General features: G+C 50.8%; 1 protein-coding gene across 1 annotated transcript; it reads left to right on the forward strand.

The window, feature by feature from the left end:
• Nucleotides 1-8,265: 8,265 nt before the first annotated feature.
• On the forward strand, nt 8,266-14,229 carry LOC128116351 (keratin, type II cuticular Hb6). The gene is made up of 9 exons (XM_052747526.1): nt 8,266-8,634; nt 9,293-9,501; nt 10,173-10,233; nt 10,990-11,085; nt 11,251-11,415; nt 11,663-11,788; nt 12,070-12,290; nt 13,887-13,918; nt 14,051-14,229. The coding sequence occupies exons 1-9, from the start codon at nt 8,266-8,268 to the stop codon at nt 14,227-14,229; spliced, it is 1,458 nt and encodes a 485-aa protein (XP_052603486.1).
• The last annotated feature ends 9,256 nt before the right edge of the window (nt 14,230-23,485 follow it).

Below are 23,485 nucleotides of genomic sequence, written 5' to 3' on the forward strand. Positions count from 1 at the left end.
TCACTACCTACTTGTGAGTGGTGCCTAGTTGTCACCCAGCACAGATGAGGAACATCCATCATTTCACAAAATTCTTTGAGATAGTGCTGGGCTAGAGGCTTGGCACTATCAAGTCAACATTTGGGGCAAAATACTTCATGATGAGTTCTGGGTACTTCCTACTGCCTCAGACCAGGAGGCACAATATATCAGATTGTGGATTTCAAGTTGGATGGTTTGAGAAGGTTTCCCCTTTACAAGGAGTGAGGACTATGTAGGGAGTACACACACCTTACTTTGATAAGTGTACGTTCCTTCGCATGGGTCATCTACTATGTGCTCATCAATACAAGCAAGAATCAATCTTCAGTTATTACATCAGCTGTCTGAGGGATGCACCATTCCTCTTGTGCTACAGAAGGGAAAATGGAGGCTCAAAGAGGCTGAATAATTTGCCCAAAGCCTCCTAGCTGTCAAAGCAATGCGTTTAGGAGGTGCTAAGCCTTTGAGAGAACCAACTTTCCGATTTACTAGTCTCTGAGAAAGTTCCAGAAGGTAGAGAATGCTGGCTGGGGTAGATGTCTCTGAACTTAGACAGTACAAGGAAGATGGCAGAGTTGGTGACTGGGACAGGCTGAATGGGAGGGGCCGGTGGTGTGTGTTCTCCCAGGGCAGCCTGGGGCCGGCATGTGCCTGAGAGGTGGCTTCATGGATGTGAGCACTGAGAGGCCACGGGAAGCAACAGTTTTAGCTATTTGCATTCTCTGGGCAAATCGCCATTATTTTGGTTCATTACTGGTTTCTACTTGTCCACCAGCCATTTCTTCTCCAATAATACCCTAGAAAAACCATCTCCTCCAATAATACCCTAGAAAAACCATCTCCTCCAATAATACCCTAGAAAAACCATCCGGGACAGTACAGAGGACAGCACAGTGGTATGGTGTAATGGAAGACTCTGAGCCCAGGCAAGGAGCAAGGGGTGGGCTTGGTGAAAGGGTAGGAAGGAGGAAACCTCAGGGCAGGGTTCCCACATCTGTGCAGAGCATCCAGACACTGACAGGACAGATGTGGTGGGGGTCACAGGCTGTGCCAGTGATCTGGTCCCGCAGATGGGTGTGGCACCTGAGGGCACTTCATGTTCTGAGAGCTGGGCTAACATGTTGGAAGCTCTTTGCAACCATCCTGGGCACTGCCCACAGCAGTGGCCCCAGCCAACCAGCTGGTCAGGTGTCCCTGGAGCAAGTGCTGAGCCAAGCAGCACTTGCCAGGAGGCCGTTCCTGCCAGGGGAACTCCCCATCAAAACACCGTGTGCCAGCATGAGCCATTAGGAATGCCTAGCTCTTGCTAAGCAATTTCCAAGCCCCAAGAAGCAATTGGAACAAGATACAAAGGAACTCAGCTATGACACCACGTCATTGGACTTCAGGGGCTATTTATCACTGCCAATTTTTGAACACCTAATAGGACATTTAGCCTGTTTACTTCCAGTGAAAAGCTGAAAAACTAAGAGGGGGAGATGAGAAGGGTAAGAGAGAGGGAGAAGAAAGGAAAAGAGGTTAACTGAACCACGCTGTTGGGCTCCGGTAGCGTAAAGTTGGTACACTGTAACTACAGAAGTTAAAACCATTTTTATTATGAACTACACCAACAGACGCTAACACTATAGTAAGAAGTAAAACATGTGAGCAGGAGTCCCTAAGAGTGCCTATAGTCTGTGACTCCTTCAGAGATTATGCCTTCTGCCCCCTGGCCCAGGTGATCCACTACCTGGGTCTTGTAAGTTTTTATTTCTTGTTTCTCTTTCCAGTTTTTAGAACCAGTGGTTCTAAAACCAGTGGCCTATCTGTCCATTTCCCAGGCTTTAAATTTTTCATACATAGATTCACATCATATGTCTCCTTTCATGTCTGGCTTCTGTTGTGTGTTGTCTTCTGAAGCTGTCCCGTGTTAGGCTCACTTGGTGTGTGTTCACTGTACGAAAAGACCCCACCCATCCAGTGCCCTCTCTGCCCAGGTAGGCTCACGGTCTAGTGTCCATACATTGAAGAGAGATGCTGGGGACATCCCTTCCCATCCTCTGACGCAGTTGTAGCTGGACATCAGCCTTTCTAGGGTGAATTTTCTCAGTACTCTCCCAACTTTAAAAAGAATCTCTCCTGATGCTAACCTTATTTCATACAAGGCACTATTCCAGCAGGTCAATACAAATGAACTTGTGTAATTAAAAAATTTATTACATTTATTTACTCTATCTCTGTCTCTCTCTGTCTCTCTCTGTCTCTCTCTGTCTCTGTCTCTGTCTCTCTCTCTCTCTCTCTCTCTCTCTCTCTCTCTCTCTCTCTCTCTCTGTGTGTGTGTGTGTGTGTGTGTGTGTGTGTGTGTGTGTATACTACAGTGTGCACATGGAGGACAGAGAATAGCTTGTGGGGATCACTTCTCTCCTTCCACCATCTGAATCCTGGGGATTGACAGGTCATCAGCCCCAGTGGCAGACACTCTTACCTATTGTTATCTTGCTGGCTTTTGTATGGTTCTTTTCTACAGTTTTTATTTTATGTGTGTGAGTGTTCTACCTGCACGTAGGTCTGGGCACCATGTTCATGTCCGGTGCCCGTGGAGATCAGAAGAGGATGTCAGATCCCTTGGCAGTGGAGTGGATGGAGTTGTGGATGGGTTATGGGTGGTTGTGGTGCTGACCCCTTGCTCTTGCCTCCTGAAACACTGCACCAGTGGCCCATCACCCTATGCAATGTGTCTCCTCTGAGGCCAGTGTTCTGGAATACTGAGACCAGGGAAGGTGAAGAAGATACTTGCTCCAGGTAAGAGTCGGAGACAGCTGACCCCAGAGGCTGATGCACCAGACCCTGTTGGAAGAAATGAGTTTGGCTCCTTGCATGCCCATCTGCCCACCATCAGTAGTACACTGCAGATGTGTTTGCATGGAGCACCTAACATATAGGTTCAATTCCCTCCTCCTCAACACCCTCTTCAAGGCCTTCTTTGCACATTGCTCTCAGGGTTCTGGGCTGGAGGATGGAGGGGAACTCATCTTTGCTCTTGTGAGCCTCTGGCTTTAAGAGCAAAGCTGGACACATGCACAGATCACAAATAGTGAGGCACATCCTGAAACACATTACTACACACAAAAATTTTGTTTGTGGACACATTTCAAGGGCTTGGCACATAGTAGGTGCTCAATAAATGTCTGTTGAATGAATACAGTGAGTACCAGCTACACATTAAAGTACTGAGTAATGGGGCCATCAAAGCTTGGTGGCCAGTTGTACAAAGCTTTGTGGTCAAATGGGGTGGGGTCACACGAAACAGACCAGGAAGTGGCCATTCCTGGGGGTGGGGTGGGAAGGAGTGATGCTGAGGTCTGAAGGAGTGACGTAAGAGAAATGTGTTCTTGGCCAAAGAGAGCCAACCAGTGAAGACGAGCATTCAGAAAGCCTGGGGCAGAGTAGATGGGGTGTGAGCCAGGTTGGGGGTGGGAGGAGGGGTAGGAATGGGAGGGAATTTTTATGGGGAGAAGGAGCTGTGTGGTCTTAGATGATGACTCCTGAGAGCCACTAGCAGGAAGGGAAGGAAGCTGGCAGGGGTACAGTTGGGAAGAATGAGAGGTCAGAGAGATAGGAGGAAGTGGAGAAGGGTGGAGGACAAGTGAGTGAAGATCCAGAGGACAATGGTGTGGTGGAAACACTTCAGCAGAAATGATTGAGGGGAGAAGGAAGAGGAGGCGAGGAAGGGGGAGGAAGAGAGGAGGGATGATGATGATGATGATGAAGAGGATAAGGATGAGGAGGATGAGGAGGATGAGGATGAGGAGAATGAGGATGATGAAGATGAGGAGGAGAAGGAGGATGATGAAGATTAGGAGGAGGAGGAGAAGGAGGAGGAGGAGGAGGAGGTTAATAAGGATGAGGAGGCAGCTGCTGTGCTGGAAAGGTACAACTTGAGGTCAGGGTCTGGACCAGTCTGCAGAGGGGCAACTTCAGCCCAGATGTCCGGTGATGAGGTTTCATAGGCAGACGCAGGGCTTAGGGAGTGGGGCTCAGCAGGCTGAGCTCCAGGGGTTGGGCATCCTGTTCTTCTGACCCTTTGGCCAAAGATACTCGCTTTGTTGCATTCTGATGGCTGCTTAGCCAGTGTCCTGGGTGTGAGCAGGATGAGAAGTGGGGATCTGATGTGGAATGCCCCCTAACTTGCCTCACATATGTAGAGGTTAGACCTGAAGTCAGTTCCTCACTCAAGAGTCCTGTTAGTGTGTAAATATCCTCCTTCACACAAGTTGGAAGCCTTACTGGCCTTGGCTTCTCTTTCTGCTTATAGGTGGGAAGGACACACCCAGTAGGTGATGCTTGGGTGTCTTCCAGATGTAGAGCCCACGAGCTACTCCAGTCTAAACTCCCACTAGTGTCTCAAGGATGACACTGGCCTGCTTCCTTGGCCTCTACTGGATGAGGGTCTTTCTCTCTTTCTGTCTCTGTTGTCTCTATCTATCTCTGTCTCGTGTCTCTCTGTCTCCCGACTCTGTCCCTCTCTCATCATGCAATCATAGAACTTCGTGACCCTTCTTTCAAGGACCCTCAGCCTTCCTGGGCTTCCATCCTCGGCTCTGTGTCCCTGTTACCCACCCTCCGAGTCTCCTCCAGGTTTCTGCCTTGTGAAAGCCCATTTTTGCCCTTCCCAAGGGGCCCCCTTTTCCCTCCTAGAAGGACACCACAGTCAGGCATTCCTCTGCACCCTCCGGCTTTCCTCACCACAGTGGCTCTGTTTTCCTTGACTTGAGAGCTGCAGAGGCGGGGCTTCTGTCTGTGCAGTCTCCCCTTTCCAGTCAGCGCATGTTCAGGGGCTACCTGACAGGACATATCAACCCCAGGGTCCCCAGATGCCCCATCTGTGAGACACAGCTAGTCTTTGCTACCTTCCTCCTTGAGGCTCTGTCGCATGCGTTATATGTTCCCTGGAAGCAGAGCGGACTGAAGTGAGCTTTGAGTAAGGACTCCATAAGATGAAAATGGTCTGATTGTCTTCGTCACCACAAGGTCCACCTGACCACATAGGCTGGAAGAAGAGACCATACCACGTGGGTCCATTGTGTCCCCACATGCAGGGTGGCCGGTCCAGAAGGGGTTTGCTTTGATACAAGGCTTCCTGAAGTAAAAGAGCTAATGCCCCTTCTTTCGGCAGAATGGCTGCTTGTTCTTCCCCCGGGAAGCTTTTCCTCAACCCCAGCTTCCAGCCAGCCAGTGAGGGCTTGCCGGCTCTTGCTTCCTCTGCAGTTCTGTTGTGTTAGGACAGATTTCCAAAGGCATCCCCCAACAGACCCATGGGATCTCCGGCTACCACCCAATCAGGAGGTTTGGGGATTAGATGAAAAACAAGGTACACAAGCTGGATGTTGTTTAATTTATGACCAAGGATTTATTTTTTTTAATAATATTTCATTTTTTTGAGGTAATATAGTTCCATCGTTTCCCCTTCTCTTTCTTTCCTCCAAACCCTCCCATGCACCCCCTTGACCTCTTTCAAATTCACAACCCCTTTGTCTTTAATTGTTGTTGTACATATATGTGTATAAATACACATATACATTCCTGAATGTATAAATAAGACCGGCTGAGTCCATATAATGTTACTTGCATGTGTATTTTCAGGGATGACCATTTGGTATTGGATAATCAATTGGAGGCCCTTCCCCAGGAAAGGTTATGCATCCCACTCTCAGCTTTCCTTAGTTGCCTGTAATTCTTCGTCTAGGGTCGAGGCCTTGTGAGGCCTTTTCTGTCTCCATTAGCATACCTGTTGGTGTCTTCTTTCTTCCACTCATGTTTAGGCATCCATGTTAGTGAGACTTTATGTATGTAGCTTCTGATATTTCTAGGAGACACAATCTTCCAGCAAACTTCCTATTCCTCTGGCTCTTCCAATCTTCCTGTCCCCTTCTCCCCAGGATCCCTGAGTCTTAGGAGCGGAGGTTGTTGTAGATGTATCATTTGGGACAGGCATCTACAACTCTGCATTTTTATTGGTTGTGTGGTCAATGATCTCTGATGCTATTCTAAGACCAAATGAAAAATACAAATATTTGACTTATTTTCCAATTAATGAAGTTTCAGATCACTGAGCTTTTTTTCTCTTAGAGCTGCTGCCTAAGTATTGGCCAAGATGAGAGTCTGTGAGCGGGCCTTTCCTGAAGCAGTTGGGCTGGACCGGGAAGGAGATGGACACTTAGGCCATAGTCCTTTCTTCTCCTGGGACAGGCCCATATGGTAGGACAATAGTGCACTCAGCAATAATTAAGCACTTTCTATGGGCCGGCTGCTACATTAAGTATTATCCATGTATTATCTTAATCAGTTCTCCCACTGCTCTTTCAAGCGAGGCCATAATTGAACATAAGTGGTTTGGGAAGGTGAGTGAGTACACCCCGTCAAAGCTGTCAATATACCCACAACAGCAACAGCACAACAACAACAATTCACATCTATTTGTGCCCTTGGTGTGTATCAGGCTCAGGCCTAAGTGCTTAGCATAGATTAATTATTTAATCCTTACAACAACTTTACGAGGTAGGTGCTAGTATTATCCTCGTCTTACAAACCATAATGGAGGCTCAGAGTTGCTGAGTGGCTACCTAGAGTTACCCAGTAGCGTGGTGGAGCTAGGATTTGAAACTAGGCACTTTGGAATCCGGATCTATGTCCTCAACTGGTATAACATGTATTTCTACTTTTTAAGAATTACAGCTCCAGAAGGAATAATTTTATGCAATGACAGAACCACATATGTCTGAACGAGAAGGTCAGGGCGCAGTAGTGAGGCAAGCAAATCTGTTCTACTCTGGATGCTTTTGTTCTGGTCTGTTCTGTGACTGAGAAATGATGGTTATTCCCCTTAGTGGGTAACAACATGAACTCAGGAAAAGCACTGCCCAGAGCAACTGGAAAAGATGGGGGGGGGCAGCCTACCACATTGTGCTCTGGGGTTTACCGAGCCTATACACATCTCTTCTTCACACTTCCAGGACAGTCAGGGGAGCAAAGCTACAGCCTGCTTCCTAGCAGAGTAAAACATCTGCTTACATCAGGTCATGTAGAGCTAGTCAGGGCAGTGTTCTGGCCCTACTCAGCTCTTGTGAGCTCAAAGCTTATACTGGATGGGCAGCATCAGATGGTATAGTTGTGTCTTAGTGCCTATCAAAGCTACTGGTAGGCTGATGTGCAAAGCAGAAGGTCGGGGGGGAGGTGTCACAGTGTGGGAAGCAGTGGGGACTTGAATGACAGTTGGAGGTTACATGTTTTCTTCATGTCACCTTACTGGATTTCATATCCCAAGACAAATACTGTGTAGACACATTACAGTGAGGCCTTGGATGACATAGGATCCTGAGGTGAAATGAAGACATTTGGATACTTGTTTTAGGCTTTCCTGGAGCCAGTGAGCCAGTGTGTACCCCTAGGGCTTGGGGAAGACTGAAGGAAGATACTGTTTTGGTTCAGACCAGCCAAGATGGGCCAGGGAGAGTCTATGTCCATAGATGTGTGTGTGTGTGTGTGTGTGTGTGTGTGTGTGTGTGTGTGTGTGTGTGTGTGTGTGTGTGTGTGTGTATAACATAGACATGAAGCCTGTATGTGTGAAATTGTGTATGTGAAAGGCCACATGAGGAGGGAGGAGAGGAAGAGTCAGTGGGGCCAGGGGATGGAGGTGGGAGAAGGTAACTAACGTAGAGGTTATGCATATAGGGGGCCCTAGGGGGCACAGAAAAGAACCACCCTGGAGAGGAATCCCTCTTAGTACACCAGTCCGATGCCATTGGCTTCCCTAGCCTGGTCGGGTCAGGACCACGGACAGCGGTGCCGACCTCTTCTCCTTCAGTCAATTGGAGCTACAGCTCAGCCCCTTCTCCATTTTCCTGGCAATCTGAATCACCTACCCTGTCTCTCCACCTCTGTTTCTGAGTACTCGGCACATGAGTAGAGGATGGAGTAGGTGAGCTGGCCCTTTGAAGAAGAAAATTGGACAGTTTAGGGTAAAGGACCATAAACATCTGGCTGCAACTGGGCACCAATTAAGTACATTTAAGGAGGAGCTGCAGCAGCTAAACAAGCCAAGCTCATAAAGGCATCTAATTGCTCCAGACCACGTGCTCACAGTCAGGGTCCCCACGTATATAAAAGGCCAACAGAATCTAAAGAGGTAAACACCCGAATCCACGTCCACTGTATCCTCCACTTGGACGTCTCCAGTCTCACAGTCTCCCTTCTCCCCAAATAACCATGACTTGTGGATCCTACTGTGGTGGCCGTGCCTTCAGCTGCGCCTCAGCCTGCGGGCCCCGGCCTGGCCGATGCTGCATCTCCGCAGCTCCCTACCGCGGCATCTCCTGCTACCGAGGACTCTCAGGGGGCTTCGGCAGCCACAGCGTCTGCGGGGCCTTCCGCTCCGGCTCCTGTGGACGCAGCTTCGGATACCGCTCTGGAGGTGTCTGCGGGCCCACACCCCCCTGCATCACCACAGTCTCTGTCAATGAGAGCCTGCTCACACCCCTCAACCTGGAGATCGACCCCAATGCTCAGTGTGTGAAGCATGAGGAGAAGGAACAGATCAAGTGTCTCAACAGCAAGTTTGCAGCCTTCATCGACAAGGTGGGTGTCCTGGACCAGCCCCTTCCTGGAGCCCATCATAGGCATGGCCAAGGCTGAACACTGAGGGGCACAGGAGGCAGAAAGACCTCTCCTATTGAGCCCCTGGTCTCAAGAGAGAGGTGTGTCCAGACGGGCACACTAAGAACCACAGGGATCTTCTGCCAGTCCTGAGAAGTAGGGCTGATGGCCAGGCTGCCCTGGGTACAAGCTGACTGCAGGGAGGTCCAGGGGACTGCAGCATGGGGCTGTGGGCAGCCCAAAGAGGAAGGTTGCACTTGAGCTGACAGGAAGGGATGTGGACTGCTGGAGGAGGGGCAGAGGCCAGCCTAGTTAGCTCCTCCAAAGGGCCTGTGACATTGTCTCCCTGGCTCCATGCCAGTCCCTCATCCTGGGATGTGATTGTGGGTGCTCTGCTTGTGGGGGCTCCTGCCTTCCTAGTTCAGAGGAGAGTACCAAGCCCAGCACAGGACACTGAAGTGGCCACCTGCATCTGTGAGTGTGGGCACTGCCCCGGTCCCTTGTGCTCTCCCCAAGTGGGAAAGCTGAGGCAGAGCCAAGACAAGGGAATGGAGAATTGGGCTCCTTCCCAGAGCCCCTTCACCTCCTCTCCACCATCACCCCAGATCTGCCCCTGAACCCCTTCTCACTCCCACGGCAGGTGCGCTTCCTGGAGCAGCAGAACAAGCTGCTGGAGACCAAATGGCAGTTCTATCAGAATCGCAAGTGCTGTGAGAGCAACGTGGAGCCGCTGTTCGAGGGCTACATCGAGACCCTGAGGAGGGAGGCTGAGTGTGTGGAGGCTGACAGCGGGAGGCTGGCTGCTGAGCTCAACCATGCCCAGGAGACCATGGAGGGCTACAAGAAGAGGTGAAAAGACCTGGTGTGGTGCTGGCATAAGATGTGTCTTATATCAAAAGCCAGGGCACAGACAGCAAAAGTCTAGCCAGGCTGAGGCCATTGTGGGATCTTGCTGTCTGTGTAGTATCTGTACAGATGCTCCCTGGAGAGAATTGGAGAGTATCAGTGAACTACTTCTCAGCCTCAGCCTTCTCTCCGGAGACTGAGACCAACTGCTCTGCCTTCTCTGGGAAAGGACAGTCCCAGGACCCTCATCCACACTTTCTGACTTTGATTCCCCCACCCCAGGCACTGAGGCCCCTGAACAGATTTAGCCCACAGGAGCAGGAGGGCCAGGGCCCATGCTCATCTCTCTCCCTGACTTGGGAACTCAGCCCTTGGGCTCTGGGTCTAGTCAGCAGCTGGGCTGGGACTGACATGCAAGTGAGGGGAGGTTGGAGCTGCAGTCCCCAAGACCCCATCCACTCCCAGATTGGGGGTGAATCCTCCTTTCCTTCCTGGGGTGACTTCAGAACAGCACTGAGAGGTCCCTTTACAGTCTGATTGCACTCCCAGACAGCCCAGCTTCCTACAGAAAGACCCGGCAGGGCCAGGAATGGTGGTGAGGGCTCTTCTACGGCACTCCCTGGCAAGGAGTGTAGGGTTTCCTCACACTGTCTCGTTTCCCTTTTCTGTCCTAGGTACGAGGAGGAAGTTTCTCTGAGAGCCACAGCTGAGAATGAGTTTGTGGCTCTGAAGAAGGCAAGTAGCAGGGCTGTGGGAGGCAGGGTAACATGGGTACCTGAGGGACACGCTGTGCTTGTGGTGACCCCAAGGCTTAACCTCTGCAGGGCTTGTGACCTTCCTACATCAAGATAGGAAAATTCTCAGAGAGGTGTCCCAGCGAATGTCATACCCAGGGCTGTGACAAAGGGCTGTTGTGAAGGCAGTAGCCAACTGGAATGCTGGCACCTAGTGGAGGGCTAGTGGTTCCACTGCAGCAGATCAGTTTGGAATGTCTATTGGTTCCTGCCCTGATCCCCTATTGACCTTGGTGTGCCTTTCCCTGCTTCTAGGATATACAGTTGGGGTGCCAGCAGCCACAGGGCTTCATTCAGTCCATTGAAAAATAGTGTGGTCTACATCCCATTCTACAGTCTGACCATTAGGACCTAAGCCAGCGTGTACAGGATGATAGGGTCACTCGGAGTGGCCAGATGCTCTCTTGAAGCCTTGCTAGTTCAGGTCAGGGTCAGTTGGCTGATTTGGGAGTCAATGGGAAGCTCTTTAGAATAGAATGGGATCAAAGAGTGAGAAGAGGGAAGATGTCTTGGGGGGCTGAGAGGCAGCGAGTCTCCAGTCCTGAGAAGCTGCCAAGTGCACGCTGGGAATTGGGGGCTGAGATGACTTGCACATAGGAATCTTTTCCCACTGTGTTGCATGGGATGTATGAAGAGAGAGAGGACTTTGGGAAATGATCAGCCAAGTGATTCAAGCTCACACATCCCTCTTTCCCAGGACGTGGACTGTGCCTATCTGCGCAAATCAGACCTGGAGGCCAACGTGGAAGCACTGACCCAGGAGATCGACTTCCTGAGGAGACTGTATGAGGAGGTGAGGGCAGCAGCCAGGTGGAAGCCTGGCAAGTAGACTGAAGACAGTCATTCCATGGCTGTGAAGTCCTGTGTGGACCAGGGGAGGTCTGAGAGGCTTACACAGGTGTGTGGGGATAGACTGAATTTTCAACAAGCTTTTGACTGCTGTTCCCTCCTCCTGCAGGAGATCCGAATCCTCCACGCCCACATCTCAGACACCTCTGTCATCGTCAAGATGGACAACAGCCGGGACCTGAACATGGACTGCATTGTGGCTGAGATCAAGGCTCAGTATGATGACATTGCCACCCGCAGCCGGGCAGAGGCTGAGTCCTGGTACCGCACCAAGGTGAGTGGTCACAACACCTGTCCTTAGACACAACAGTGGGAAGGACTCCAGGATCTATCAGAAAAGGTTTCATGCACCCCAAGAATTGCAAGAAGATTGCAGACAGCTCTCAGGTGGAGGAGGCAGCCCCGGCTGAGCACTGTGCTGCTGTGCATCTTGCACATCTTGCACACTCAGTGGTGGTGTGCTCACTGGGTGGATGTTGCATCCTGTGCCTCATGGGCATCTCTGTTTCCCCCATCCCCAGTGTGAGGAGATGAAGGCCACGGTGATCCGGCATGGGGAGACCCTGCGTCGCACCAGAGAGGAGATGAATGAGCTGAACCGCATCATCCAGAGGCTGACAGCCGAGATTGAGAACGCCAAGTGCCAGGTATGTAGGGGTCAGCTGTGCTGAGACCAGGGAGGCTGGGTGCCTACTCAGTGCCATAGGGCCAGCATGTGCCCTGCTTGGATCTTACCATTTAGTATACCTCCTGTGTATATGAACAGAATCCTGACCACGGTCACTCAGGTTGAGCCACATCTATAAAGAAAAATTTCTTATTTGAGGGTGAAGGATGTTTCCCAGCTGGTAGCAGACTAGATACATCCAGGTAATACATAGAGCAACCCAGGGACCATAGGCGATCTCTTTCTCTTCTGTGTCCCCAGAACAACAAGCTGGAGGCCGCAGTGACCCAGTCTGAGCAGCAGGGAGAGGCTGCCCTCACCGATGCCCGCTGCAAGCTGGCTGAGCTGGAGGCTGCCCTGCAGAAGGCCAAGCAGGACATGGCCTGCTTGCTCAAGGAGTACCAGGAGGTGATGAACTCCAAGCTGGGGCTGGACATCGAGATCGCCACCTACAGGCGCCTGCTGGAGGGCGAGGAGCAGAGGTGGGTCCAGTAGCTCTTGACTGTCCCAACCCTTCTTGGGTCCTCAGCATTGAGCCTCACACCTAGGGTACTCATCAACCTTCGCTTCCTCATCTCATCATCCTGCACGTGCATAGGAAATCTGTGTAAGTCCTTTAACCTTGATCTAGCTCCATCTCACTTCCTCAGCTGACCTGTCTCTGAGGCTGCCTACAGGAAGTACTGAGTTTTGCTCCCTTGAGGCCGAGCTGAGTCCCTTCCTAGGGTGATGTTTCTTCTTTCCTCATCATGATCTGCATGTATTCTCAGGACTCCATCTTCTTTCCTAACCTGGCCCTGGCCAGCTTCACTCCACCCTTGGAAATTCAGGTTTATCTTATAACAGCAGCTTGTGTTAGCAGATTCCACCACCTCCTGCTTAGCTATTTGGCAACGAGTGCCCTAAAACGCTCTCCCATTACAGTTCCGACTGCGGTATGGATAGCAGAGGAACCTTGTTAGTTTTCACTAGTCAGAGTTGGGTACTGGTGGAGGAACTTCTGGCTATTCTGCCTTCTTGTGGTGGAGGAAGATCTTACAACCCAAGACCTTAAGGACCCCACTCTAAACCAAGATCTCATCTTGTACCCTTGCTTTCTGTCTCCTGGTCAGTCATTGGTCGTATCCAGAGCTGCTTTTTGTGTGTAGACCGCCCCCAGGGTGGCACACAGATGGAGAATCGTGTGTACTGGGGACATGGGGAGACAGACTCGGTCCCTGGAAGTCCGTGTGAGAGACCCCCAACACAGTGAAGTAGCTTGGGAAGCCCAGAGGCACAGGGTGATAGGACCTGGGGATCTGGAAGTTGGAGAAAGATATAGGCAGAGCAGCGGGAAGCGAACCACAGCTCCTCCACCACACGGGGTGGGGAGAAGCATTTACTCAGGAGACCAGAGAGGGCCAGTTGTGGGATCTGAGGCCGAGTTTGCCAGCCCTTGGCCATTGCGTGTTCAAGACAATTCTGTTTGGTGCCCTTCTGGGAGCTAATGCCAAGTGGACAAGAGATACAGGCCAGGTGGGGTTGGAGTTTTAGCCCTTCACTGTCATTGGTCTGTGAGTTCCCAAGGAGACAACTGCTGTAGGTGGTTCCAAGCTGGCTCTGGGTTTCCAATACTCATTTCTTCACAGGGAGTCATTTGTGATGACAGGCATTGTTTTCAGAAACTGGGGCAAAAAGTTCTGGCTTCCTTTAGGCCCACATTGCCATGATGGCAATCGGATAGGATTTAGAAGGTCACTTCTGGTCCCCTGGAATGCACTCACAACTCAGAACCCACAGGACAACAGCAGCCAGTGCTTCCCCACGCGTGTCTAGGTCTCTTTGTCCCCACGAGAGCGATGGATTATTCTGGGGGGAGACCTAGACCCCACTGGGGAGGCTAAAACTCAGGGTGCACAGAGAATAGCGTGGTGAGATGGAGGACATGCCTTGCCTTCCGAGCTCACATAGTACACCCAGGCCTACCCCAGTTCCTGGTTTCTCGGTCTCCCATACACCGTTTCCCTAGGAGGGCCCACGATGTCCCCTGTCCCATGCTTTCGGTGTACTAACGTCTGTCTCCCTTTCCTCTCCCTCAGGTTGTGTGAGGGCGTTGGCTCCGTGAATGTGTGTAAGTAATCCCAGCCTTCCCCTTTCCTGCGGGGTGGTGCGAGCCTTTGGGGCGGGAACACATGCGCTTGCTGCAGAGCCGCCTGGCAGTGGCAGTGCCTGACGCGATCTCCCACGTTCTCCCCGCTTCCAGGCGTGAGCAGCTCCCGCGGTGGCGTCGTCTGTGGCGATCTCTGTGTCTCCGGTACTGGCCCTGCTGTCAACACCAGAGTGTGCAGCGCCCCCAGCGGTAACGTGGTGGTGGGCACCCCCAATGCCTGCGCCCCCTGCGCCGGGGCAGGCGCCTGCAGCGGAGGCTGTAAGAAGTGCTAGGAACACCGCCCACTCTGCCCGAAGTGACCGCACAGCGCGACAGTGGCCTCGGCGCCTCCATCTCATTCTGTAGCCTTCTCTAGTAGCTCGTTTTGAGGATTCTTGCTTTTATTTCCCCTTCTGTTTTTTTTTTTTTTTGCTGGGTTCATTGGTCTTAAGATCTTGGAGGATCCGCTGCCCCAGGATCCTCTTTATCCGCCGGGTCCCTAGCATGATTTTGCTTGGGCATGGAGACAGGGACCAACACGGTTGCTGGCTTTCCTGTCACTCAGCGAGAGACCACGTGACCCAGAGCATCTCCTTTCCGGTCTGCCTGGCAGCTGCTGCCCGCAAACCAGGGACTCGACAGCGGCGGCGGCCTGCACTTTGGCCTTTGTCTCACTCTGCGTTCCCAATAAACTAATTGCAGCGAATCAAACCTGAGCTTCAGACTCTCCAAAATTCTGTCTATGACAGGTGCCACCGCCGGAGGTCTCAGGACCCCCACCAGCCACCTGGGTGTTTCCAGTAGGCGAAGGCAGCAGTAGGCAGCTCCTATGGCTTGGAGAAATCAGGCCTTGGGGACAGCAAAGGCAGACTCAAGGCAGAGAGTCTTGTGGGGTGGTCAGTATTCTAACTGAGGTGTTCTGTCTCAGCACTGTGCGTCGGGGGCTGGGTGACTGTCCCTGAGGTCTCCCAGGACATTATTTTGTAGCATCCTTGGCCTCTGTCACTAGGTGCAGGCAGCATTGCTCTTCCCCTTATTGTGATCAGCAAAGATATCTCTAGACAAGGTGAAATGTCACCCGGGGCTTCTCAGCCACAGTCATTTTGCTTCCCTTCCTTGAAGGGCGTTTCTGGGGTGCCGTACTTGAGGAAGGGACTGAGAGAACGGAAGGACGGTAGTGGGTGGCAGAGGAGAGGAGGAGAGGAACTCCTGGTAGGTCAGGGTCAGAAGACCTGGCATTCACAGTGGTGGCTGTCACCTGATGTGTGGGTGAATGAACAAGTTGCTTCCATCCCGAGTGTCAGTTCCTGCTGGAGAGTGAGGAGGGTCACACCATTCCTAGGGTGGCTCTTGGCTCTCTGAGGAGAGGGGGAAAGGCTTTGTTTCTAGAGGCTCTGTTGGAACAGCAGTCCAGTTCCATCTCAAGAGGCAGGTCTCTCATCCTCACCAGACTTTGACTCTTCATCTGTCAAATGAGACGATGGTGCCTACATTTTTGTGGGAAGAGGGTCACACAATGATGGCACACAGCAAATCTCTCCAGAGAGGCGTCTTTTTTAAAATTTAAAATAAATATATTTTCCCAGCGCTGAGGACCAAACCCATGTCTTTGCACATCCTGAACAAGTGCTCTCCCGCTGAGTTATGATCCCAGCCAGGAAGCCTTCAAACACAACTTCCTCACTCCTCCTGCTTCCTCCTGACCCTGTGGGCTGGCAGGGGAGCTCTTCCTCTTTACCTGGCATCTTTCTGGGTACTGTGATGACTGAGAGGTTCTCAGGGCCTCTCTGGCAAGGCTGGTCCTGGTGCTGGCTGCCAGCTGAGAGCTTAGGTAAGGGTTGTTGGCTAGAATATATCAGCTAGGCTCAAATGGGAAGGTAATAATGTGAGCAGAGGGAATGATCACAAATAATTATTAACTATAGCGGAGGACTAGGGGAATGAGGGGTTGCTGGCAAGCAGTAAAACAGTAAATACAGGAGCTGTGGTGGCAGACATGGCTGGGGCCTGCCTGGCGGTGTGACTGACCTTGATTTTCAGTCCATTGGTTGGAGAGTGACCTAGGGTATTTGCAAAGCACACCTCTGTTTGTGTCTGTGAAGGGGTTTCCAGAGGAAACTAATTAGAGGGGAGCAGACACCCTCTGAATGTGGGGGGGCACTGTCCCACAGTCTAGAGGACTGGGTATGACAAGGAAGAAATGGAGGAAGTCAATGAGTTCTCTGTTCACTGGCCACAGATGGAAAAGCCCGCAACATTTAGCCAAAGTAACTCTTTCCTCTTTCACATAGATTCTCTGAGACATTTCTGCCATGGTGTCAAAAGGTCTAATATACTTTGCATGTGTGACGCCCTTGTTTCAGGGAGAGAGAGAGAGACAGAGAGAGAGAACACAGAAATGCACAGACATGAGGAGCATCCTCTCTGCTCCCCAGTATTAACATCCATCATCTCACTGTAATTAGTTCTTCCCCACATATCTTCTTGAGTACACTCAAGCTCAGCCTGAGGCCTAGCCCCAAAGCCAATACCACAGGTTCTTGACTTTGTTACAACAGCACCTCATTACCAGGTACCAAATTCTCTGTACTTAGCTCTATGTCATAACTAAACTTCCCAAAGGCAGTTGTTTAAAACACTATTTTTTTGTGGGGTCAGGTGGCTGTTTTCCCTTATGATGCTGGCTTCAGGTGGCTGGAGAGTCCTAAATGCCTTTGCTGAAATGGTTGGCATTTGGTGCCGGCAGCTCAGCTGGCGTGATGGTCAGGGCCCTCTCTTCTCCTTCATGGCTTCCTGTTCTCACAAGGCCAGGGCACAGAAGCCTGGAGGGGTCCTCCCTTTGGAGCGCAGGGACCAGCCCCAAGTCAAGAGGCTGGGTCTTGAACCCTTTCTGTGGTTTGTATGGCTGTGCTCAGAGAAGGATAGAATTGTTGGGAGCCATATTTTAAGACAGTCTCCTCAGGAGGAGGAACTGGGAAAGACATAAATTGTTGGACATTGTGTAGCATTAAATGATGCCGGGACAAGGGCTTCATCCTTTTTGTTACTGTTGCTATGATGGCATTGGAAACATTCCAGCAGGCCTGAAGATGTACTACAGAGACTTGTGCCCCTCCTTTTCAGGCTATTGAAACAGTGTTTCCAGAGGAATAGGGATTTCCCAGGAATCTCAAGCTCAGATAAGTCAAAGACTCAAGCTGGGCGCCAACCCTGAGGAATTCTGACGGCTTGTCAGGCAGCTTGCAGAGAGACTGCAGCAGGGTCAGACAGTTGGGTGGGTAGGACGGCACCCCCACCAGCACTGCTTAGTTACGCATGTCTCTAGCTGTCGATTTAAACCTAAACCTCATGCCAGGATCCCAAAGATGGACGTGGGGTGTGTGTGTGGTGTGGTGGTGGTCACTAGACTGTTTGTTCCTCTTCCCATTTTAGCCTTCTTGGGTAGATCTTCTTCTGTTTCCCACTATGCTTGTCTTTAACTGGCTTACTGAGGATAGGTGGCCAAGCTTGGCATACCAGAGCTTCCGGGGCAGGCTCCAACCCTAACAACTCTGCTAATAGCATGTGATACAGCATCCCTTGCCATCCAATTGAGAAGGTGGAGTGGGGTGGTAGAAAAAGGCCAGGATGCTCAGGCTCTTGTCACGGGTTTGGCAACCAGTACATGTAGTTGAGGGCCCTCACTTCCAGACCCCAGATAGTTCACCTACATCAGTGGTTCTCAACCTTCCTAATGCTTCGACCCTTTAATACAGTTCCTCATGCTGTGGTGACCCAACCATAGACTTATTTTCATTATTTATTTCATAGCTGTAATTTTGTTACTGTTACGAATCATAATGTAAAAATCTGTGTTTTCCATTGGTCTTAGGCAACTCCTGGGAAAGGGTTACTCACCCTCCAAAGGAGGTCATGACCCACAGGTTGAGACCTTCTGACCTGTGTGATTATTGGGGTGATGTTGCCAGCCCACGGGATGCTCAGGCACTCCGGCTAATGCACAGAGCAGAGCAGGAGCCAAGGGACAGTTATTTTGATACTGCCCACTACCTGAGCCATCTCATCTCAAGCATGTCAGCATAGAGGCTCTGATTGCCAGCGTGTTTCCATTCTTCATCAGAGATGCTGGAAAGCCTGGTCACCATTGACCCAGTGAGATGATGGGCAAAGATGACAGGAACTAGAAATTACTCTGTATGAGGAAGCTTTTAGTGGGTGGAGGCTGGGGTGGGGTTGGGGGCAGAGAGCGGAGTGGAAAGCAGGTTGGTTCACTTGAAGTTTCCAGGCATCCTGCAGACCAGTCCCCAGCCTCCCTGAGCCCATGGATTGTCTGTTCGCTCTTCAGCTGATACTCCGTGCCTGCGACATGACTGTCTGCCTGGATAGCTCCTCAAGACAATAACTGTTTCCTTTAAAACAGGCTTCAGGGACTGGGACAAACCCCCCCCCCCTCCAGTGTTCCTTCCTTCCGTCCTCCCTCCTTCCCTCCCTTCCTTCCTTTCTTGACAGAGTCTCTCACACTGTGGCCCAGCTAGTCTCAAACTCATAATAACCCTCCTGCCTCAGCTTCCTGAGTGCTGGGATTACAAGTGTGTGTCACCCAAGCCGGCACGAGACAGCCATCTTTAATTCTTCTCTACCTGAGTGAACATGGGGACTGTACTTCTTCGGTGATTTTGACAGAGACCCCTGCTTCTCCGTAAGGTCTCAATTCCAGCATTGCTTCTGACCCTGGCGGGAGATCCTCCCGCCCACTTCCCTTTTCTCTCAGCCCTAATGCCCAGGGCTCTGCAGAGTTCTTTGGCTGTTTCCTCCAAACTCAAAAGCTCCTCCGGGAAGGAGGAGGGAGACTCACAAGACCCAGGAAGACAGTGAAGACCCAGGCTCCGGAGGCTCCCCAGATTCACAGGCCCTGCCCAAGGCCATAAAGGTGGAACTGACAGGGAGCTTGCCCGAGCTCCAGGATGCCACCCTGTGTGTGTGTGAGTCACCGTCCACGCTGGGTGGGCTGGCTCTTTCATGATGCAGCTGCCTTTCAGTCACCCACACTTCTGTACATGTGGAACTCCACACACTCATTGGTTCTTCAAATAGACTTACTTAGAAACATTACTTTGTTTTGTTTTTCATCAGTGCCCTATCTAGGTGAATATGCAGACATTTGTCTCCCCAGGAAAAGCCACATAGCAGGTAACTATGGTGACAAGGAGGCAAGCCTGGAGACTCATCATTGGATCTGATAGCTGAGACTACAGTGTTGCTTGAATTTCTAAATGGTCTTTTAATAAAAAACCTAGAGTCAGATACCAGGGTAAAAGCTGAAATATCAGAGAAGCGGAGCAGCCAGCCACTAGTTCCTACCTCTATGAAATCCTCAGCCTAAAGAGAGTGAGTTCCTGCTTCCTCACGCCTTATATACCTTTCTCTGCCCAGACATCACTTCCTGAGATTAAAGGCGTGTGTGCTTCCCAGTACTGGGATTAGAGGTGTGTGCCACCACTGCCTGACCTCTATGTCTAATCTAGTGGCTGGCTCTGTCCTCTGATCTTCAGACAAGTTTATTAGGGTACACATTATATCACCACATTACAGTGTCAGCCTTGGAGAGGGTGGGAAGAAGGTGACCCTCTGAGTTCTCCCTGTGCTACACTGTGACGTACCCCCTGAGGTTGCCTGTCCTTAACGTCCCCCCTTAAGTCCTTGGGAAGAAGTATCAGTGTCCCAGAGCAGCTTCCAAGAAGGGAAGAACTGCAAGAGCCCCACAGAGCTCTGTCCCCGTACTTGCCGGGTGACAAGGACACCCGAGGCCCCGTGGGGAGCAAGTGAAGGGATCGGGAGACCTGAAAGGCACTGAGTTGGGGGGGGGGTCAGAGCCAGAGTGTGTGTGTGTGTGTGTGGGGCTAGTATACTCTTCTAGATACCCTGAGGTCACTTGGAGGGCAGAGAGAGCCATGGAAGATGGGGCTGGTGTTCTGCGGAGGTTCCTACTGCTGTGTGGTGTGAGCAAGCTTCACCTTGCTCTGAATTGTGTAAAACGGTGGCTTTTGAACTGAGCCTTGCAATGGGTGATTCCATTTTATCAAACAGCAGTTGGCTCCATTTCAAATACTCTGCATCTCGTGTGTGTGTGAAGACACCATCAACTGTCTCGTATCTGACATGAGGTACACACTGATAAATCTCATTTATGTAAGCTACAAAGTGTCACCCACAAACTTATCAGAGTAGATGGAAACACATGGACACATGAGCAGATTAAAACTATATCAGAAAAACCAGGCCTGTGAACTTATCCAACACACTAAGAAGAGTGAAGGCCATTCTGTCCGTGCAGACCTGGCCTTGGACCTCACCTGACTGTACTGCTGGCAGGTAGGCCTGGCTCTGCATCTCTAACATCTCTCCAGCTGGCTTTCTTACCTAATGGCCCATGGCCACCTGCACATGTGTTAGTTCTCTGTGCTCAGTAAGATCTCTGTGAAGTCTGTGGCCTCTTGAACTGTCTTGTAGCTTCTCTATCACTGACATATGTATTACTGTGTGAATGTGTGTGTCGTCTGAGGAGTGACATTAATAACTATTAACGGGATAAAAAGAACCTGAAGCTGGGGGTTGGTGGTGTATATATATAGTCCACTCAGAAAGTGGGGGCAGGAGGATCAGGAGTTCAAGGCCAACTTTGGCTACATAGTGAGTTGGACACCTGAGGTGGTATTGTGTTCCCCGAAATATTGTGCACCCTAATAAACTTATCTGGGGTCAGAGACAGAACAGCCACAATATTAAACATATAGGATAGGCAATGGTGGCACTCACACCTTTAATCCTAGCACTCCAGAGATAGAAATCCCTCTGGATCTCTGTGAGTTCAAGGCCACATTGGAAACGGCCACGCATGGTGACACATGCCTTTAATCCCAGAAAGCGAGCCTTTAATCCCAGGGAGTGGTAGTAGAAAGTAGAAAGGTATATAAGGCGTGAAGACCAGAAACTAGAAGCATTTGGCTGGTTAAGCTTTCAGGCTGCTAGCAGCACAGTTCAGCTGAAAGCCATTAGGATGAGGACTCAGAGGCCTCCAGTCTGAGGAAACAAGACCAGCTGAGGATCCAGCAAGGTGAGGTAGCTGTGGCTTGTTCTGCTTCTCTGATCTTCCAGTTCACCCCAATACCTGGCACAGGTTTGATTTTATTAATAAGAACTTTTAAGATTCCTGCTACAGACACCCATCTGGATGACAGGAGAGCCTGTCTCAAAAAATCCAGTCAACTAACCAACCAATTGTGATTGCCAGTGGCCGTACTATTTAGTGGGATCAAAATTACCGGATAAATTGCAGTCAAGAATACTTATATAGCTAATTAATTTACTGCTATTCAATAATTCTAAGCTTGTTGAAAGACACAAGCATTTGTTGTATGGTTTTGTGGTAGGAGGCAGAGAAGCAAGTACTTTGGAGAGCTGTTTGGGAGGAAGATGAAGACAATTCTGGTGCCTGAATTCAAGGGTAGCCTGGGCCAGGAGGGATGCTGGACAGGACTGTGGCCTCAAAGGGTGCTGCTCTTTGTTGTGGAATATTAGTTAAAGATAGGTTGCATTCATTTATGCTGTGGAATATTTGTTCAATGATGCAAAGATGTGTTGTATTCTTTTATGTTGCATTTGCTTAACTCTGTGAAGCTGTGTTACTTTGTCTGCCTAAAACATCTGATTGGTCTAATAAAGAGCTGAAAGGCCAATAGCAAGGCAGGAGAAAGGATAGGTGGGACTGCCAAGCAGAGAGAATAAACAGAGAGAGAAGAGAGATGAGGAGGAGCAAGAAGAGGAGAAAAGGAGGTGAGGAAGATACCAGGGGTCAGTCACACAGCCACACAGCCAGACATGGAATAAAAAGGAGAAAAAAGATATACAGAAATAGAGAAAGGTAAAAGCCCAGAGGCAAAAGGTAGATGGGCTAATTTAAGAAAAGCTGGTTAGAAACAAGCCAAGCTAAGGCCAGACATTTATAAGTAATAATAAGTTTCCATGTGATTATTTGGTAGCTGGGTAGCGGGCCTCCAAACAGCAAAGAGTAAAAACAAAACAAAACAAAACAAAAAAACCTACAGCTCTGGACAAAGTAGAGAGGAGAAAGATGTGGGGAAGGACAGGAAGAAGCCAGGAGAGGCAGAATTCAGGGCCAGGGCTGTGGGAGAGGGATCATGTGGGGTTGGGGCATGGGGCCTGCTGCTGAGCAGTGAGGCCAGTGAAGACCTCAGGATTCTGAGCACAGCCTCAGGATTAACCAGGTAGGACCTTGAGCATAGTAGGAGCTAAGGTGGAGGCTGGTACAGTGGTCCAGGGCCAGGGTGCAAAGGTAGAGGGGCCCTGAGTGCTCAAGGTGAGGCTGCAGGGTGAAGAGTGTGAGCCAATGAGTGATGTCCATGGGAGGAGTGAGACCCTATGAGGCAGGAGGGACAGGTTGGAGACCTGACACTCAGGGGCCACGGAGTGGAGGAGAGAAGGTGACAGGGAGCTTGGTGTGGATCCCAGGGGGCCTAAGGCCTAAACAGTGAGGAGGTAGGACATTTTTCAAGAGGGTGTGGCTAGGTGGGGAGGAGGTCATGGGCAGGTCATGGGCAGAGGCAGGGTTGAGGAAGGGGCAGTGGGGAGGGCAGCAGGGGTGGGTGCGTGGGGATGGAGGATATTTTAGCTCTGATTCCTCTAGCCTGGGCTCAGAACTTTTCTGGGTCTTCTATTCTGGAGTATTCCCCGGACCAGTGAGGTCAGGCCAAGAGGAACAGAGTAGCCATCCTAGTGTTGGGGATGAGTCACGGAGGTACAGGGAACAAGGCAGTGAGGTGGCCATGGCAACGGGGAGTGGGGACCAGAGCGACCCAAAGTGGTCCTGGCGGCACATCTGATAGTTGTTGCTGTGATGTATGTGTGTGGTGTTAGGATGCAAGGAGTGAATATACAGGGGAGAAGAAAGTGGGGTGTAGGTGGAAGGGGGTTAGGACCACACACACACACACACACACACACACACACAGAGAGAGAGAGAGAGAGAGAGAGAGAGAGAGAGAGAGAGAGAGAGAGAGAGAGAGAGAGAGGGATGACAGACAGACAGACACACAAATACACATGCCCTCCCCATGAATGGACTGACTGACAGACAGACACCTACCCCCAATCCCTCACACCCACACACAGACAGATGGATGAGTAGACAGACAGACAGATAGACAGATACCCCCAGCACCCTCATACCCACACACAGATGGATGAGTGGGCAGACAAACAGACAGGTAGATTACCGCCCCCTACCCCGAGCCTCCCCACACCCACACACAAGTGGATGGACAGACAGAGAGAGAAAGATTACCCCCCCCCCAAACCTACACACAGACTGATGGGTGGGAAGACAGGCAGATAGACAGACAGGCAGGCAGACAGACAAGCAGACATGCAACCCCGCCTTTCAGCATAGCCTGTGGCCTCTGGTCTCCTTAAGGACTATTTGGAAGAGGGAATCCTATCGTCTCGCTGTACCAACCACAGGGATTGACTGAG

This window comes from Peromyscus californicus, unplaced genomic scaffold (genome assembly GCF_007827085.1).
Source record: "Peromyscus californicus insignis strain IS unplaced genomic scaffold, ASM782708v3 Scaffold_20__1_contigs__length_68692818, whole genome shotgun sequence".
In the NCBI taxonomy this organism is placed as follows: domain Eukaryota; kingdom Metazoa; phylum Chordata; class Mammalia; order Rodentia; family Cricetidae; genus Peromyscus; species Peromyscus californicus.

Coding starts and splice junctions, on each gene's coding strand:
- LOC128116351 (XM_052747526.1), top strand. CDS start 8,266: ATGACTTGTGGATCCTACTGTGGTGGCCGTGCCTTCAGCTGCGCCTCA. Junction 10,234..10,989: donor AGTTTGTGGCTCTGAAGAAG/GCAAGTAGCAGG, acceptor CCTCTTTCCCAG/GACGTGGACTGTGCCTATCT. Junction 12,291..13,886: donor CTGGAGGGCGAGGAGCAGAG/GTGGGTCCAGTA, acceptor CCTCTCCCTCAG/GTTGTGTGAGGGCGTTGGCT.